General features: G+C 45.0%; 2 protein-coding genes across 4 annotated transcripts; one reads left to right on the forward strand and one right to left on the reverse strand.

Moving 5' to 3' along the window:
• The first annotated feature begins 37 nt into the window (after positions 1-37).
• Positions 38-12,171, forward strand: LOC120046163 (prolyl 4-hydroxylase subunit alpha-1-like). Of its 3 annotated transcripts, XM_038991172.1 has the most exons (16): positions 38-236; positions 1,987-2,093; positions 2,324-2,420; positions 3,214-3,365; positions 3,894-4,031; positions 4,386-4,634; positions 4,915-5,126; positions 5,697-5,873; positions 6,461-6,531; positions 7,168-7,233; positions 8,771-8,870; positions 9,425-9,478; positions 9,676-9,741; positions 9,943-10,011; positions 10,132-10,228; positions 10,401-12,171. In XM_038991172.1, exons 1-16 carry the CDS (start codon positions 220-222, stop codon positions 10,469-10,471), a joined length of 1,743 nt encoding a protein of 580 aa, XP_038847100.1. In that variant the 5' UTR covers positions 38-219; the 3' UTR covers positions 10,472-12,171. The 3 variants fall into 3 exon arrangements, with proteins under 3 accessions (XP_038847100.1, XP_038847099.1, XP_038847098.1); XM_038991171.1 differs by lacking the exon at positions 6,461-6,531 and having other exon boundaries at positions 39-236; positions 7,163-7,233; XM_038991170.1 differs by lacking the exon at positions 7,168-7,233 and having other exon boundaries at positions 40-236.
• Positions 10,752-18,073, reverse strand: LOC120046165 (arginase-1-like). Its single transcript, XM_038991173.1, has 9 exons — positions 17,776-18,073; positions 16,975-17,086; positions 16,743-16,815; positions 14,144-14,318; positions 13,855-14,014; positions 13,176-13,270; positions 12,969-13,073; positions 12,705-12,841; positions 10,752-12,617 (listed from the first exon to the last, which is right to left on the reverse strand). Exons 2-9 carry the CDS (start codon positions 17,080-17,082, stop codon positions 12,454-12,456), a joined length of 1,017 nt encoding a protein of 338 aa, XP_038847101.1. The 5' UTR covers positions 17,083-17,086; positions 17,776-18,073; the 3' UTR covers positions 10,752-12,453.
• Between the last annotated feature and the right edge of the window lie 408 nt (positions 18,074-18,481).

The raw sequence follows: 18,481 nt of genomic DNA on the forward strand, positions 1-18,481 counted from the left end.
ACCAGGGCACAGATTTACACAGCAATACTGTATTTCACTCACTGTTTAAATCCAACCGCCAGGTGGCGACATTCACCATCCTGTATAATGGCAATAAAGAGAAAATGGAAACCGGTACATAAACCTACCAGTTAACCGCAGCCCAGTTCAAAATACCGAGGATTTTGAGAAAACAGCGGTGGCATTCGACGTGGGGATTTGAACCCTCTTCCGAAAGAAATGCTGAGCGGAATAAGGTACCGAAATATGTAATTGATGTTCTAAATTACTGCATGATATTGCTCACTGAAGTATTAGAGGAACGTTACAGTCACTATGACCATTCGTTTTGGTCTGCTGCATCCCTCTCTGAAATAACACCTTGATGTTACCGCTAATTTACATTGTAAAATTGCCAGTCACATCGTTGTTGCAAATTTAACAATACATTTGAGTTATTTTAATTTTATCGCAGCTGATATTTGGCCTGCTGTAGTAGGAACAAAATGTGTTAAGGTATAAAAAAAAGTTTTGTGTCGCAGCTGGAGTAAAATTTTGCTATGCGCAGAGTTTATTATTTTTTAATCTCCTTAGTATTTATTTACTTGCTACGTGTGACAGTAACATGTTGCTGGAAACAATTGGTAGATACATTGTTGCACATCTTCCGCTGACAAAGATTTCTTCACATGTTGCAACGCCGAGAATGTTGGCATTTCAAGAGTAGATAATTGCCTAATTAGAATGTACAGAAACATATCTGCAAGCCCATTAAAAAATGTGTTAAAACATTAATTTGCAGTTAACTCTAGTTTTTGGCAGTATGGTTTACTCCAAGGCTAGGAAATCTATTTTGATGGTGCTCCCAAAAATCCCTGCGATGGGGGGGAGGGGCATGTACGTGGCAGTCTTGTCTCCCTGAATTATACTCCCTGGTTTGAACCTCTCCACAATTGTAGGGTCCTTGCTGTCTGGGGGCCTTGGGACGTCCATACTCTCCATTGAATTTAAAATGTATTATATAACAATTACACTTTATTTTAGTGAACAGTAATAGCAGGCACAGATGCATCACCTCTGCATCTCCTCACCAGTTTTCTTAATCTAATAGCTCTTTGTAGTCTTGTTGGGTCACATCTCACACATTCCTGACCTTTTGATGAAACACCTACTTTCCATTGACCTAGATAGGGTTGGGTGATAGGTCATCTGCCCTGGGCCTCTGTTCACCTGTTGCACATCTGTTTCAAGGGTACCTACCTATCCAAAATCAAATCCAGACCATCATAAAAGGAAATGAAGCTCATTGGCCTATTTATTTACAGCACCTACTGCCAGCCGTTTGTGTACTCTCCCAGGTATTTGATTGCTCGTTGTAAATAGCAGCCCAAAAGGGAAATCAAGCCTTTCCCTTCTACCTCGGCCCCCGCCCCCTCTGCCCCTTGCTCTCCTTGGGATGCAGCTGCTGCTCTCACTGTCCAGCTTGTACTCTGTCATCCTAAAGCCTCAAATGCCCTCTGGTCAAATGGAGTACTGACCTCTTAGCTAGACATATAGTTAAAACATGTTTTTTATAGACAAAGTCATTTAAAATCCCCGCTTTGAGTCTATGAAGTGTTGTTTTTTAGCAGCGTGGCTGACACAGTAGTAGTTGTGTAAAGAACAAAGGCCTTGTGAGAGCAGTGAAAAGGGCCATGCAGGGTGCGTGAGCCAGCAGTGGCTGTATATTCACTTGGTGCGTGCAGACTCGGTGGGTTCTGAAGGCAAGTCTGGCAAAGCTGTATCCCCTGTGTGGGCAACACATTTTCACAAGCTTCTGCTCAGCCACTTAGCATGCCGAGACTCGCAGAAGTATTTTGATTGCAGCTGTTAGTTTCATAAAAATATGTCTTTCAGAAGTTTCCTGTCATGAGATCATCAGTGGATAGTGTGTCCAAGTGCCCGAACATCTCACAGGTATTAATATGATATGTAACGGACGAGCAACTCATCTACCTCGTTTTGCAGACCCCTGTGCGGCAGTGCAAAGATGGAGTTGAGGGGAGTCTGTTATGTGTTGTTGACCTGTCTATTCTACACGTCCTCTGCTGACAAAGATTTCTTCACTTCCATCGGTAGGTTAAATGTCCTCTCATTTCATGAACATCTCTCTATTGATCCCTTTATTCAGTAGTTTCATCGCTTCCAGCCTGTCTTGGTCACAAACATTGGCTTGAACGGCATTGCTCCCTTTGAAAAATGTTGTTTATCACCGACATGAACATTACAAACATGTCTACAATGTTGAACGCATAGAAGAACTAGTACAACTTTTGACCCCTATGTGTTTCACTGTGTTCCCTAGGTCAGATGACCGATCTGCTGTACACAGAGAAGGACCTGGTCACCTCTCTGAAGGATTACATCAGAGCTGAGGAGGACAAACTAGAGCAGGTCAAAAAGTGAGAGGAGAGCCCCGATGCACAGGCAGTCTCTTTATATCTCTCCATCTGTCTCCCACAGTCACAGGCTCTGGCAGGTTATAAAGTGAGAGCCCCAATACCCAGATAGCTACTCTCTCGCTCTTGGTTACGTTGCTCTCTCCCACAAGGCACCATGCTATAAAGACTGTCAAAGAGAGGAATGTACGTCACAGGAGGTTGGTGGCACCTTAATTGGGGAGGATGGGCTCGTGGTAATGGCTGGGGCGGAATCAGTGGACTGGTATCAAGTACATCAATCGCATGGTTTCCAGGTGTTTGATGCCGTTCCATTTGCGCCGTCCCGGCCATTACGCTGAGTTATCCTCCCCTCACCAGCCTCCGGTGGTGTACATATCCTGCTTCACGACACTACCTGTATCTGTAACATGTCTTTAGAGGGTGTCATATTGCCATGTCTCTAGCTTACAATGGGCCTGGCTAACCAGAGACCTAGTTTCTCTGGCTATGAAGATGACACAATAAACCAACAGGGTGTGTCACGTGCAGGACATGATGTAACTGTTCTCTTTTTTTGCCTTTCAATGCTGCTGATGGATGTGTGTGTGGGAGTTTATACATGAGTTCATATATGAAGTTGCATGTCATATGTAAACGTGCATCTGAAAATGATTCACTGTTTGCTTCTGAGTCACTTGTTTTTCTTTCTTTATTAGTCACGTGCACAGGGTACAGTGAAATTCGTAAGTTCCAACAGTGCAGGTCAAGAGGAGTAGCCTATATTGAATGCCTTTTCCCTCCATGGTGTGTCCAGGTGGGCTGAGAAGCTGGATGTGTTGTCGGCCACAGCCACTCAGGACCCAGAAGGCTTCCTGGGCCACCCGGTCAACGCCTTCAAGCTGATGAAGAGGCTCAACACAGAGTGGGGAGAGCTGGAGAACCTGGTCCTCAAGGACATGTCTGATGGTTAGGGTTACTCATACGCCTCTATTCTAATGACTGTAAATGCTATGTTACCACATAAAGATTAAATTATTGCTAAGTGCTAATTGACAACTTAATAACATTTAAAAAACAATATAATCAGTCATATAATTGGGCATTTTTAGCAATCACTGAGGTGATGGAACAGGGTCTGTTTCTACAGAGATGAATGAAATAACTGAAGTGCATATAGATGACGGCCTCCATGCACTTACCACATTCCTCGTTTTGCTAAGTTCACCGTATTGTACGTTGCTCTCCAATATTTATTGTTTTGTATGCATGTTCATTAGCAGAGTACACACAGTCCCAATTTCAGCTTCAGAGTAGATTGTGCTGATTTATTGGCACATTGAACCATGTAGTGTGCCGTAGTTTAACAACTCAGCGGATAGTGCTAAAACTATGACGTCATGCCATTGTTCTCCAAGCGTCTTTTAGCATCTATACCACCCTGTGTGAAGATGGTAGAATTGATGTTCCTAACCATCTTTCCTTCCCATACTCCAGGGTTCATCTCTAACCTGACCATCCAGAGACAGTACTTCCCCAATGATGACGACCAGACGGGGGCAGCCAAGGCCCTGATGAGGCTTCAGGACACCTACCGGCTGGACACACACACCATCTCCTCAGGGGAGCTTCCTGGTGAGTGGGGCTGGGAGGTAGAGGCTTAGGGCACGCTCACCATCTCCATGGGGGAACTGCCTAGTGAGGGGCAGGCAGGGAGAGGCTGGCTAGGGGCTTAGGGCATGCGGTGGGAGCTTCATACCAAGAGTGGATTAGCAGCGGACGTGTTGCCGGCAGAGGTTATGTTAGAGCTTCAGTGATGGCTGCTCCTACTGTTGCAGGGGGAAATCGTGCACCGTGCTCACCACATGCAGTGGAACACCCCATTTAGTCCACATGGATGCTTGAAATGCCATATAAGTGAACTGCATGCAAATGCTGCTGAGATGGAGATGTGTGTGTCACTCTGCACATGTTAACATCTACACACAGGAACCAATAAGGATGTCGCTATGAGCCCTATGACAGTGGAGGACTGCTTTGAGCTGGGGAAGATCGCCTACTCTGATGCCGACTACTACCACACAGAGCTGTGGATGGAGCAGGCCCTGAAACAGCTGGACGGGGGAGAGGAGTCCAGCGTGGACATGGTAACCATCCTAGACTACCTCAGCTACTCCATCTACCAGCAGGGGGAGCTAGAGAGAGCCTTGGACTACACCAAGAGACTACTCAAATTGGGTGAGTGGAGACTGCTGTAGTACTTGTACATTATGTAACGCCAAGGGCCTGTTTGAATACTTTTGAAATTGATACTTTGTGTCTGAATCTATAACTGAAAACGGGGTTACCTCCCTATGGCTTTCACCAGTCCAACCTAGTCAGATTACTGAAATATATTTTTAAGTACTGTCACCCAAGTATGTGTATGATATTTGTTTTTCATGTCTTGATTGTACTGCGCAGGACAATACTGAGTAGACTCATCTTCTGTCCTAACCGAGTCTGTTGTGTTTCTCAGACTCTGCCCACCAGCGAGCCAACGGAAACCAGAAGTACTTTGAGTACCAGCTGGCCAAGCAGAACAAGGTGGAGGAGGAGGAGGGCCAGAAGGAGAAGGAGAAGAGAGAGCGGGAGAAGAGAGAGGCATCTGACAAGAAGGGCAGACCTGCAGACTACCTGCCTGAGAGGAGGAAATATGAACAGCTGTGTCGTGGCGAAGGCATCAAGATGGTGAGAGCCACTAACTGTACCACAGGAGGTTGGTGGCACCTTAATTGGGGAGGACAGGCTCATGGTAATGGCTGGAGCGGAATTAGTGGAATGGTGTCAAATACATCAAACGCTTGGTTTCCATGTGTTTGATGCCATTCCATTTGCTTTTTTCCAGCTATTTATTATGAGCCGTCTTCTGCTCCGCAGCCTCCACTGAACTGTACTAACCAGTGGCTGGTGGCACTTTAAATCGGAGGACAGACTCGTAGTAATGGCTGGAATGGAATAGATGGAAAGGTATCAAACACATGGTTTCCATTTTTTGGATCCCATTCAATCCTTTCCAGCCATTACTATGAACTGTCCTCCCCTCACCAGCCTCCACTGGCTAACACACACACTCTGCATGCACAGCTTCTAATGGCTGTGTATTTTAACTCCTAGTCCCCTTGAAAGGCTTTATTTGAATACATTTATACACTGCAAATTGACCTCCACTAAGCCCAGAAATATGTTTTAGAGTGTGGGGGGAGCTCGGGTGGCCCTATGGATCATGTATGATCTGTATCCCTCTCTTCCATCTGTCAGACCCCGCGTCGCCAGAGTCGTATGTTCTGTCGTTACTCTGACAACAACCGCCACCCCCTGTACGTGCTGGGTCCCGTCAAGCAGGAGGACGAGTGGGACCGCCCACGCATCATCCGTTACCACGACATCCTCTCCAACAGCGAGATCGAGAAGGTCAAAGAGCTTGCCAAACCCAGGGTGAGTTCAAAGTTCAACCTCCGGGGGAAGACTGGGTCTGGCGTGTGGTTTTCCAGAATTATAATAAGCATAATTTTTTGGGGGAAATGATGCAACCTTAGGTGTGGTAGATGTTAGAATGTGTCTAAGATGCATGCTGCCGTAAGAAGACTGGGGATGCCCACCCTGCACGAGGACCTAACTGTGTTCCCGTGTGTGTGTTTATTTGTTACACACTGGCTGGATAATAGCAACATCCCATTTGTTTGGTACATAGAGTAGTATTTGATAGCAGTTAGAACTAGAAGTGAGTTTTGACTCGGCAATGAACATCAACTCGAAAGGTCATAACTGAATCGAGTGGTCATAGCTTCATATCAACACATAACTCAGACTTTTGCATGAATCGTGTATTAATGTAAATGATAGAGATCCCTAACTCAAGCTAGAGTTCAGCTCTTGGAGAGGGTAAGGGGGCCCAGCAGGGGGACACAGCACAGACTTAATGTAGCCTCGTAGTGTATGTGGGTCCAGCAGCCAGTCAGTGTGTAACAGGGATTGTCCCTGTAACCCGTGTCCTCTCTGCCGGTTGGCTGTTGGCTCCACAGCTGCGCCGGGCCACCATCTCCAACCCCATTACTGGTGTACTGGAGACCGCCCACTATCGCATCAGCAAGAGGTAAGACCAGCAGGCAGGGATGGGCACAGCGCTGTACCCCTCCGCACACCGCATCCTCTCCCTCCGCTTGGGCAGGAACCTTGGCAAGAGCACAACAGCTAATCGGGAACTCTGCAATTTAAGCGTAGAGGGATTATAACGGATTTTAAATTGACAGTTTGTATGTTTGGGGAAATATTGCCTGAACAAGTAACATTCCTGTGAGATGGTAGACACTTTGGGTATATTGGAAGCTAGGTTGATTTTGAAGGTATAATTCAGTCCCTCTGGGCTCTTGCCAAGATGTCCCGCCACTGCTTTGATCATAACAAGAGGGAGGAACAGGAGACCAGTACCTGCTTGTTATGATGCCATTAACAGTAGTCGGGGTGCGACCAGGCCAGTTTTATAAATTCTACCTTTGGTAGCGTCTCATTTAAGTTTTGGCTGTGACCATTACAAGTTGCAAGTCATGTACTGCAATGGTTTTAGACCTGATGGTCCGCATGCCCTGGCCTAGCGTCAGTCTGTCTCTCATACAGTTGCTTGATCATTCAGTGATGTCTCTATCTCTCCGTCTCTCCTCTTCCTCTGTGTCTCTGTCCTCCTCACTGTGATCTGTGACTGTAATGTGAACCATCCGGGATACTAGCTAAGGCGTACCACTGTGCATGACCCCCAAACTGGGAAACTCACTACAGCCCATTACAGAGTCTCCAAGAGGTAAGGGGTCAAAGGTGACGGAGAGGGGCCTGCATGAGGCCCTGTCTGCCCTCCTCATCCCTACCTCTCACCCCCTTTTGTGAAACTTTACTTACGGATACACCTACCTTTCCACCTCTCTCCTCCTGCTGCAATGACATCACTTCCTCTCCTCTCCAACCCATCAGATCGACATGACAACACAATCCATGCAGTGGCAAACGGCTGTTTTTCCTACTCTTTTTCTTTGAAAACAGGAGTTTTTCTGTTATCTGGGTGCAGGCTCTAGCGCATCTTACAGAATGATGTTTCAGTGTACGGGTGGAATCTCCTCTTGTAGAAAGGGGTCTGCCTGCCTATTTGTTCCCTTCAAGCCTGATTAATGTGGTGTGGCTATAGAGCGCCCCCTTGTGGAAATAGATTAACTGCAGTTGACCTGCTCAATGTGTTTATGAATTATCTTAGGGGCATTTAGTTATCAGGGTTCTCGGTTAGGCTCTAGATTATTCTTCTTGTTAGATGAATGGTTTAATTAAGCACTCTGATACAGAAAACGTTTTTGTAACCATACAGCTTATATAGCAGCTGATAGAGTATTTATATCTAAGGATGTGAGCCAGCATTCTGGCCGGACTCTAATGACAGTACTTCCAACATAACCCTGTCATCCAGTGAGGACACTCGCACATGTATACTTCAGAATTAATAGATTGAGGCAATTTTTAAGGCATTTCCTATTCATCTATTCATCTAACATTCATGTTAAATGAGGGAGTGTAAACAGCGACTGAGACGTGGGCCTGTCTGACTCAACATGTTTTGAAGTGAGGCTTGGCCCCTACCCAATGAAAGGATGAGATCTTGGTCTCCCCAGTCAACTCTGCTCCCTGCTGGACACTTACCAGCATCTTCTGTTACTCCATAGCTTTTCAATCTATATTTATACATTTCAAACAGCAAGGTCTGTAACAGAGGGACAGAAGGGACTGGGGTCTATTTGTTTAAATGAATAGCCCAAACTCATAAATGGTCACTTCCTCATAAATGCCCCCAACTTCCTTGGTGAGAAACGGTTCGTTTTTAATGTTTTTGCCCTGAGACTGGATAAATATGGAGTTCTCTTTCACCTGTTTCAACAAGCCTGTTTCCTTCTCCTACAGACATAGGATCTTAATTTGAGCCAGTTTGCTACAGCAAGAAAACAATTCTGCAGCAACAGGAAATGTGAATTATGTGGATCATAATTGTAGGGGTCGATGCATTTTTCGTAAGGGAAAATCAAGTCTTCCGAAGCATTTTTAAACCTCAAATGCACTACACGTTTTACATTTCCTGTATTGCAGGAAAGCTCTCCTGCAACAGGGTGATCAAATTAAGATCCTACATCTGTATACCCCTTCTAACCTAAAGTACTACCACATGCTGTCCATGCTGCTATCTTAACTGTTAACTGTGGACACACTAATCTAGAATAACATTTTACAGCTGCCTGACTGCAATTTTGATGCTAAATAAAGATGTATTTTACTACTCTGAAACTCTCCGTCTCTCATCACAGTGCATGGCTAACTGCCTACGAAGATCCAGTAGTGGACAAGATAAACCAGCGCATTGAGGATATCACTGGCTTGAATGTCAAGACTGCAGAGGAGCTACAGGTAACACAACCGAACATCAGGGTGGCTGAGGGACTTTAGTAGGACTGGAGCACTGGCAGGAGGGGATACCCTGGCAGTACATCTGTGTAGTTTAGCAACCAATGATGTGAATATACACTGGCGGGTAGGAGGAGCGTAGGGCCAGTAACCGAAAGGTTGCTGGATCGAATCCCCAAGCTGACGAGGTAAAAATCTGTCGTCCTACCCCTGAGCAAGGCAGTTAATCCACTGTTCGCCGGGCGCCGAAGACGTGGATGTCGATTTAAGGCAGCCCCCCCCCACCTCTCTGATTCAGAGTGGTTGGGTTAAATGTGGAAGACACATTTCAGTTGAATGCATTCAATCGTACAACTGACTAAGTATCCCCCTTTCCCTTTATACAGTATGCCTATTATAGCAACTGTATAAAAACTCAGTGCAAGCAATGAATGCAAAAGGAATCAATTTTACTGCTGTTTTCTACTTAGGAAGAGCCTACCAAAGTACTAGACGAGTGTCTCTAATGACAACACAGCATCTGTCACTGAGTTTGTCCTCTGTTCATCTCTCCTCAGGTGGCAAATTACGGCGTGGGCGGGCAATACGAGCCCCACTTTGACTTTGGACGGGTAAACAAGGCTTCTCTTTCTATTCTGGTCAGGGAACTATGACCTTTATGCTGTATGACTGAGAGCCAGTGGGTGACTGTTGATGGCTGGCACACGTGCATCAGCTGTTGCTAGTGGGTTCATATGTGGATGGCAGTTTTTCCTTGACTTCACTGTTAGTGTTATTGAACCTTTGTGTATGTTCCATGTCTTTGTAGAAAGATGAACCGGATGCATTTAAGGAGCTGGGCACCGGGAACCGTATCGCCACCTGGCTCATTTACGTTAGTATTAAGCAATTCACTATTTCAGCTCTAGTTCATAGATGTGGATACAATTTTGGGTCTTCCATTTTACCCATGTGTAAATCTAATTTCAAAGGTTCCATTTAAAAAGAAATGGGTTTCGATTAGGTTGGAAAAAAATAAAAAGCTCTCGTATTAAAGTGGTATGATGCGATGGCTTGACGAGGCTCTCTGTTGCAGATGAGTGACGTGCCTTCAGGGGGAGCCACTGTCTTTACTGATGTGGGAGCTGCAGTGTGGCCCAAAAAGGTGAAACACACAGCTGTGGTGTTCACTTTGAATAATTGTCCTGTTAAGTGCGTGATGGGGTTTATTTATTTGTCATGTTGATGCTAAATAAAGAGCTTTGTGTATGTGTAAACTTTTCAGGGAAGTGCAGTGTTCTGGTATAACCTGTTTGCCAGTGGAGAGGGTGACTACAGCACGCGGCACGCGGCCTGCCCAGTCCTAGTGGGCAACAAGTGGGGTGAGCCGACCTGTCTCTCATTACATCCTATTTCCAACACCCTGAGAACTTCAGGTCTGCCCCGAGGGCAGTGATACGGTTGTGTCAGGTCCGCTAACGGTTTGCTGCAGCAGTTAACAGTGGGTACTTGTTGGTCATGTCCTCCTGACTTAGTTTCCTCTTCCTTCTCCAGTGTCTAACAAGTGGATGCACGAGCGAGGCCAGGAGTTCAGAAGACGTTGCACTCTGAACGAGTCAGAATGATCAAACGGAATACGCTTTTCTCCTCTCATCCCTCTTCCTGGACCCTCCTGACTCTTGGCTCTGTGGGCTGTGAAGTGCCCTCTGACCTCTCGTCCTGCTCTCCAAAACTCAGTGTTCACTGAGGCTCTGGCTGCTCATGTGATGTCACATTTGTTTGTAGTTGAAGTGTGTGTGAGTGGTTCACCAGTGGGTCCGAAGCGCTTCGCTCCCAGTCTGTGCCTTCCGTCATGGGTTTTGCACAGCTGTCTTAACCTGAGGAACTTTTTTTATTTCATTCTCACCCTTAACAGGGACTTTGATACAAGATACTAAGTTAATTAGAGCAAGCAACACAGCTGCTTCTCCCTTTCAACTTCCTACACATTACATGTTTTGGTGTGCACTACTCTTTTCCTCTACCTGAAACACTCCTTTGAACCATCACTCCAATCCCTTCCTCCACTCCTTTGAACCATCACTCCAATCCCTTCCTCCACTCCTTTGAACCATCACTCCAATCCCTTCCTCCACTCCTTTGAACCATCACTCCCTTCCTCCCCCACTGCTTCCCAGCACACAGATGACCGAGACCAGTTATAAATGCACTGTCACTGTCCCCCTCTCCCTCATCAACAGGTCAGAATCAGATGACCCCACATATCAGACCTTCAACTTCAATGGGGGGACAACCCAATGATCCTGTAATCAGGGGTTGATGTTGGCCAGAGCCACAAAAATGGATGTTCTAACAGGTGTCGGGTTGGACTGGGGCTAGATAGAGGGCTCATGGGAAGGATGGAGGTTTATTGGTTGGTTGCACTATGACAATCAGGGTTAGTTATTAGGATGATACTATATGCAGGCCAGGCTTCTAAATTATGACCGTTGTAGTTGTTTATGCGCCTTAAAATGTGGCAGTACTACCTGAGGTATTCGATAGGAAAGCATCAATGTGAGGGCAAAGACTTGTTCTAATATTACCATCAAAAAACATTAACATGCTTAGAGTTTTACACAGTACAGTATGCACAGGGTCTGGGCTATTATCACACTTGGGGCAGGTCTCAGAACAGTGACTATCTAATACAGTGTTTGATCCCTATTGCGGAAGGCAATGTTTGCATTCATGGTAAATGCTGCATATATCTACAATGCCATGTCTGCCACGGGGCAATAGCCCTGAGGTCATTCACTCCAGGGCAAACATTACTGCTGCACAGATAAACACTGACATTCAAAGCCACTGTGTCTGAGTCCCTCTGTTCCTCCCGTCTCTCCAACTCCTCTTTCTGCCTTGGTGAAATACAGCAGTCTAAGTGCTGACTCATCCGTTTTGTTACAGAAGCAAAGCTCCTACCTGATCATTCATTGGTCTGATAATCAAAGGATTTCATCATCTCTGAATGAAAGATGGTGCTAAGAATCAATAGGATTATTAATCCCATGCATCACTCCACAGTTTAAGCCTATGCTGACCCTGGGAAATCTGTTAGAGAATGTGGCTATATACACTCCAAAGCAGAAGAGGCTGGTGGGAGGCGATAGGACGGCTCATTACGATGTCTGGAATGGAAACAACGTGAGCCTATCCTCCCACCAGCCCCCTCTGCTCCAAGGTGCAGTCCTTATTTTATTTGAAATGTAATAATGGGATGTGTGGCCAGATATTGTACATGTGAGATTTAATGTTTTCTAAATAAATAAGTGTTCACTGAAGACTACAGTGTGAGCGAGTCAGTGTGACATTTGTCCAGACCAGACTCAATTGACTGGAACTGCAGAAGTATTCCTATATTACCTAGGGTACAATATTCATACCAACCAAACCCTGAAGCAGTTCTGGGGAAAAAAATATGGTATCTATTTTAATCTCTCCATGATTTGATAGAAAAGGCAATTTGTTAACTAGATTACAGAAAAGGAGTAGATGATTTTGGAGTGCAGAAAGGTGGTGCTGGCCACAGCCCTTCACTGTAATAGAAGGCTCTGTGGTAGTTGGCAGCTCAAGGCAGGGGCATCTTGTAGTCTGCAGGGTGGTTTCCCTCCCGGAGCTTTCCGAAGCAGCCACGTATCAGATCTACTGCAGTGTTGACCGTGGAGCTGATCTCATCCTCTGTCTTGCCTCTCTTTGGGTTCACCTCCACCATGTCCACTGCAGACAGCATCCCTGTGGAGACGAAACACAGCTCAACACACACTTGACTGACCACAGACACATTGGAGCAGCCTCTACTGTGTGTGAGAGACCTCTCACCTGTCTGACAGATGTGCTCTGTGATGTAGATTCCCTCTCTGTAGGTCAGCCCTCCCACTACTGGGGTTCCTGTGGCCGGGGAGATGGATGGGTCCAGGGCATCGATGTCATAGCTCAGATGGATGGGCTTCTTCACCCTGTTAAATCAAATCAGTGTTTTGCCAGCAGAACACGTCAATGCCCAATATTCACATTGATTTATCAGTGTCTGATGTAGTCTACCATTAATAGCAAGAAATTAAAACAAAATTGTTGCGGTTATACTTTGAGAAGATGTAGTCACACGTCTCCTCCATCACTTTGGATATTCCAAGGCGATCCACCTCGGTCATGGAGTAACCTTTGATACCCAGCAACATCAGGATATGGCTATAAATGGAAGAGTTTGTTTTAATTCTTCAGTAAACAAATGGATGTAGTGCAAGGTTATATAATACGATGTATGAGTCAGAATGAGAGGCAAAAACATACTGCTCTTCTGGGTCCACGTCTCTCAAGCCAATGTAGACTATGTCTTTGGCTGATACACATGGCTTTATCCAGGAGAAGTTGGGCAGAACTGGAATCTAATCAAAGAAAAGGAGACAAGTCCGCATCTAGAACTGTAGCTCACACCCATGTAGAATTTTGGGGCAGGCAGGTAGCCTCGTGGTTAGAGCGTTGGGCCAGTAACCGAAAAGGTTCCCGGATCGAATCCCCGAGCTGACAAGGTAGAAATGTGTCATTCTGCCTCTGAACAAGGCAGTAAACCCACCTGTTCCCCGTTAGGCCGTCATTGTAAATAAGAATTTGTTCTTAACTGACTTGCCTAGTTAAATAAAAGGTTAAATTAAATATATATTGTCACCACCTAAAATGTAAACATAACTGATATGACTATTCTCTATCAACATTTTTCCTTTTAAAATCAATTCCTAAAAAATGTATGATGACCAAGGACGTGCACAGGAAGAGGAAGTCTTACAGTAAATCCTCAAAACTAACTGACATTGCACAACTGTGTAAATACTGGTATTGCGAATACCAAGGTGTGGCTGATCTAACATTTTCAACTCTGTTGCAGGGCAAAACAACCACATTTTTTATGGTACAGTATTTTAAATATTAAACCTTGGGGATGCCTTTGCGGGGAATAGGATAGAGAGATCACCTTGGAATGCAGTTCATGGATGAGGTAAGACATGGGCTGTCCGTGGATATTGCCTGTAGGGGAGGTCAGGGGTGTGTTGATGTCTGCATGGGCGTCCACCCATACCACACTGAGGTCCTTCTTAGCTGCTGCATGCCCCTGGATCGAGCCTATCGCCAAACTGGACACAATCATGAGTGAATTCCATATCATATAGTCAGGAAAAACACCCTGCCCACAATCCTGTGAATTTTGGCTGGTTGTTGACACTGGGCTCTTGCTCTAATATGAGTGGATATGACACACACACCTGTGGTCTCCTCCCAGCATCACACAGGTGTGTCCGTCATTCTTCACGGCGTGGACGGCAGCAGACAGACGTTGGTTGGCGCTGCCCACCGCTCTGGGTCTCTTCACATTGCCTATGGGCTCATCGTTGGCCACCTCCTCAAACGTCACGTTGCCATAGTCTTTGACTGCACAGCCTGCGGAGGATGAGATTGGGCAACACAACAGTCACCAAAGGAAATGTATTAGTCAATGCACTTACAGTAATCTGGTGTCAAAATTAATCAAGGAAGAAGCTCTCAATGCATCACTTTGAAAAGAAAAGCCACACACTCTCATTAATAAGGTATCAATGGATCACCATAGTAATTACAATGTACCAACTCATTCCATGGAGGGCCTAGCGTCTGCCGGTTTGGTTTTTCCTTACAAGTAAGACCTAGGCAACCAGATGAGGGGAGGTCCTTACTAATTTAGTGACCTTAATTCATCAATTAAGTATAAGAGAGGAGCAAAACACCCGCAGCCACTCGGCCCTCAGTGGAATGAGTTTGACATGTACATGTTATAACCTAGTCCCCTCAAACTCAACTCTGGACCTCGAAGCCAGTTCCACTGTATTTTCATTGTTCCCCTCTAATCAGGCCCCGTGTGGCTCAGTTGGTAGAGCATGGCGCTTGCAACGCCAGGGTTGTGGGTTCGATTCCCACGGGGGGCCAGTACAAAAAAAAAGTATGAATGTATGTACTTGTAAGTCGCTCTGGATAAGAGCGTCTGCTAAATGACTTAAATGTAAAATGTAAATGTAAATTTAGACCTGGAACACCAGGAGTGTGCAATTAATTAGCAGGTAGAATAGAAAACCAGCAGGCTCCGGACCTCGTCGGGCAGGCCTGTGCAACTCCAGTCCCCGGGGGCCTGATTGGTGTCACACTTTCCCCCCAACCCATGCAAACACAGCTGATTTAAAATAATTGCATTCTAAACTGAAGATCATGATTAGTTGATTATTGGAGTCAGGTGTGTTAGCTGGGACTGGGGCACAAGTGTGACACCAATCAGGGCCCCGAGGACTGGAGTTGCCCAGGTCTGTCAGAGTTGAATACCCCTGACCTAGTCCTTGCCTCTAAGCTTATTTGCAATGTAAAACAACTCCTCCATTTTGCCTAGATGCAAAATGTTGAATCCTCCCCATTTTGCCAATGCAAATGAGCTCTCTCGAAGTTTAAATAAATTACTTATTTTACTGTGTTTGTTACTATGTTAGTGATTGAGATGTCTGTCTGCTATTCTCTCTATAGAGCACACAGACAGGCTAAGCATTGACAGAGCACTTGTCCCCCCCAAAGTGCCCTCAACTGTTGCTGGTGGGTGAGTGAGTGAGCACACTTTCACTGGCATGCATACTGTGTGCAGGAGGCTACCATTGTCATAACCCAAACACACAGACACACATGGAAGGGGGAGTTATGCAAGGTCAGGAGAGCTAGGCCTATCAGATCCCTTGTGCTGTGTGCCATGAATAAAACAGAGAGGGTGCCTAGGATGTCTCTGATCTCACGTGATCACACACATGGGCAGAAGCTGACACGGGGACACAGACAGACAGATCTTGCTCACGTCTTAATCCATTTGGATCACACAGATCCCTCAGTCCCTCTCCTGCCTTCCCAGGAAGACTTCTTATGACTAAACACTTCAGAGGACAGGTCAGTCTCACTGGTAGTCTTTCCAAAGGACATCACTCCTGTCGGTGATACGCTGGTCATGATCTCAAGTTTAAGTTCAGGTGTATTTTTCCCCAAAAGGATTCTCTTTGTACCCTAGCCTATGTTTTGTCACTCATTCATATGGTTCAGAACTGCCCTGGAATTTAAGCAAAGGAGGCTTGTGTGAGGAGCTATAGGAGGATGAGCTCATTGTAATGGCTGGAATGGAATTTATGGATCTGTATCAAATACGTCAAACATATGGAAAACACATCAAACATATGGAAACCCCCACATTGACTCGATACAGGTACCCCTGTATATAGCCTCGTTATTGTTATTTAATTGTGTTACTTTAACAAAAAACTTTTATTTTGTCAATATTTTCTTTACTCTTATTTTTCTTAAAACTTAATTACTGGTTAAAGACTTGTAAGTAAGCATTTCACAGTAAGTCGCACATGTGACATTTTTTATTGATTTGATTTGTTTGACGCATTTGCTCCATTCCAGCCATTACAATGAGCCCGTCCTCCTATAGTTCCTCCCACCAGCCTCCTCTGAATTGAATGTGGCCATGGAAAGTAAATCATGCTGTTCGCTTGTGTAAATGCTATTGTCATTTGACACCAGGTTTCAAACTGATCCCCAATATGTTAAATTATTTCTCTCAACACTTCTGCCAAGCCAAGTAAAACAAAATGTTAGATATCTGGAGACTGATCTTAGAGAGATCACTTACTCATTTGATCAAATCAATAGCTTACAGAAAACAGATTGTAAACAGATTCCCTTCACTGTACATGATCTATTTTCACAATTTTATTCAGCGCAAGTGTCTTAATTTCTGCACTGTAGCTACCTATAGCCTATATTACATAATGAGTGTAAAACGCAATATCAGGACGTCACCTTGCGCTCTGAGCTTTTCCACCAATCCGGCGGAGCGAATGAGGTCTGGTCCTTTCTCCACACCATCCCTCGGCTGCAATAGAGATAGATTAATAGGACTGTGTATTACAGCAACACATAATATAGCACAAATGTATAGTTTATTGTATCTGAACGGTAGTATATTAAGCCTATTCGATAACATATCGAATGGTATACCTATCAATAGCCTATAATAAATTACAGTACACACCTGTCCTTTTGAAAAAGGCGCTCCAATAATTCCAACTGAGTGATGATGACTTCGCTTATAAATTCGGAAGGCGAGTTGCAATCCTCTCGAGCTCTTTATAAGGACCATTATCCTGTGTCGGGACACACAGTACAGGAGCACATAAGAGCTGCGCAGGAGTTGCTTATACTATCAAATTGTTCACTGAAATCAAAAGGCGCACCACCAGTGTGACGACACACCGGCGTGAGCGTGGTACAGTAGCCTAAACCCAATTGGGAGCCATGTCAGCTGTATGGCTCGGGTCTAGAGGTAAAAGTTTCGGCACCGCCCCAGCATCTTCAAGGGTTAGCGGCTTTGTTCCACTCGGAATTAAAAATTGCATAACCTAATCTTCCGCCTTGTATTTCACACCGGGGATATGGCCTATCTTATTTACAGCAATAGCCATTTGCTTTCCAAACAGTTTTTCAGCGATTGAATTTTTAAATATTGCGATATGCCCGGCTGGATCTCTGCTTTTCACATACAGTCGCAACTCAACAATCAACTCTTTTGGTATTTGCGCGCGCTGCCCAAATTGCGGACCCTTCCGACTGTAGGCTTTGCGATTTAAAACAATCCACACCAGTTGAATTCGGCGCATGTGACAAATAGTATATATATATTTAAAGAAGCTAGTGATCCTCTGTGGCCAAATTATGCTTTCTGGTTTAGTGGCCAAGTAAGAACGAATTTATTTATGTCTGTATAGACAGGATAAAGCTAATTAGGCTATATAACTTTGGCAATTCAATTTACTTTAGGGAAATCTTAGCTTACCTTATGGACACGCCCCCTATGCTTTTTAATGTGGTATAAACCCAGTCAACGTTTTCATCTGATTGTCAAACAATCGGTTATTAACAAATGCGCTCCTATAGGCTACCCGCGTACGTTCGTCCACTCATTATTTCAGCATCCAAACCCGAAAAGTGCACTCGCCTCGGTCTCGGCCACCCTTGTTCGCCTTGACAAAATGTAAGTGTTCTCCTCCAACCACAACGCAATTTGGAGCGTATATACCACCCGGCATCCAGTCAATTCACAAAATGTTCATTCGGCTGAAATGCTGTAATAGCCTATAGTTTTTTGGGCATGTTGTATTAATTGCGATAGGCTCATGTTTTAACCGTATGGCGTACCACACAATTTTTTCCGGGGCGGCATTCCTGACTGTACCGCCTTTCACCCCTATACATATGGTTTTGTTACATTGTATGAAAATGTCATGAGTTAAATAGTTGCCATAAAAAAGCGTTTCATTATGGGAAAACAGAAATAACAAAAAATATCAATATATTCCTATTCTCATTCCCACATGATACATCTTTGGCTAACCGTTTATTATCCTATTGCTTGAGATCCATCCTACATGTACCAGATATCGATATGAATGATTGAGGCAGGGTTGACACATGGTTCTGGGAAACAGATCATGGCTAAACTGGGGACAGGGGCTGAGGCTCAGGGAGGTATTTAGTCCCAG

Source organism: Salvelinus namaycush, chromosome 4 (assembly GCF_016432855.1).
Source record: "Salvelinus namaycush isolate Seneca chromosome 4, SaNama_1.0, whole genome shotgun sequence".
NCBI classification, from domain to species: domain Eukaryota; kingdom Metazoa; phylum Chordata; class Actinopteri; order Salmoniformes; family Salmonidae; genus Salvelinus; species Salvelinus namaycush.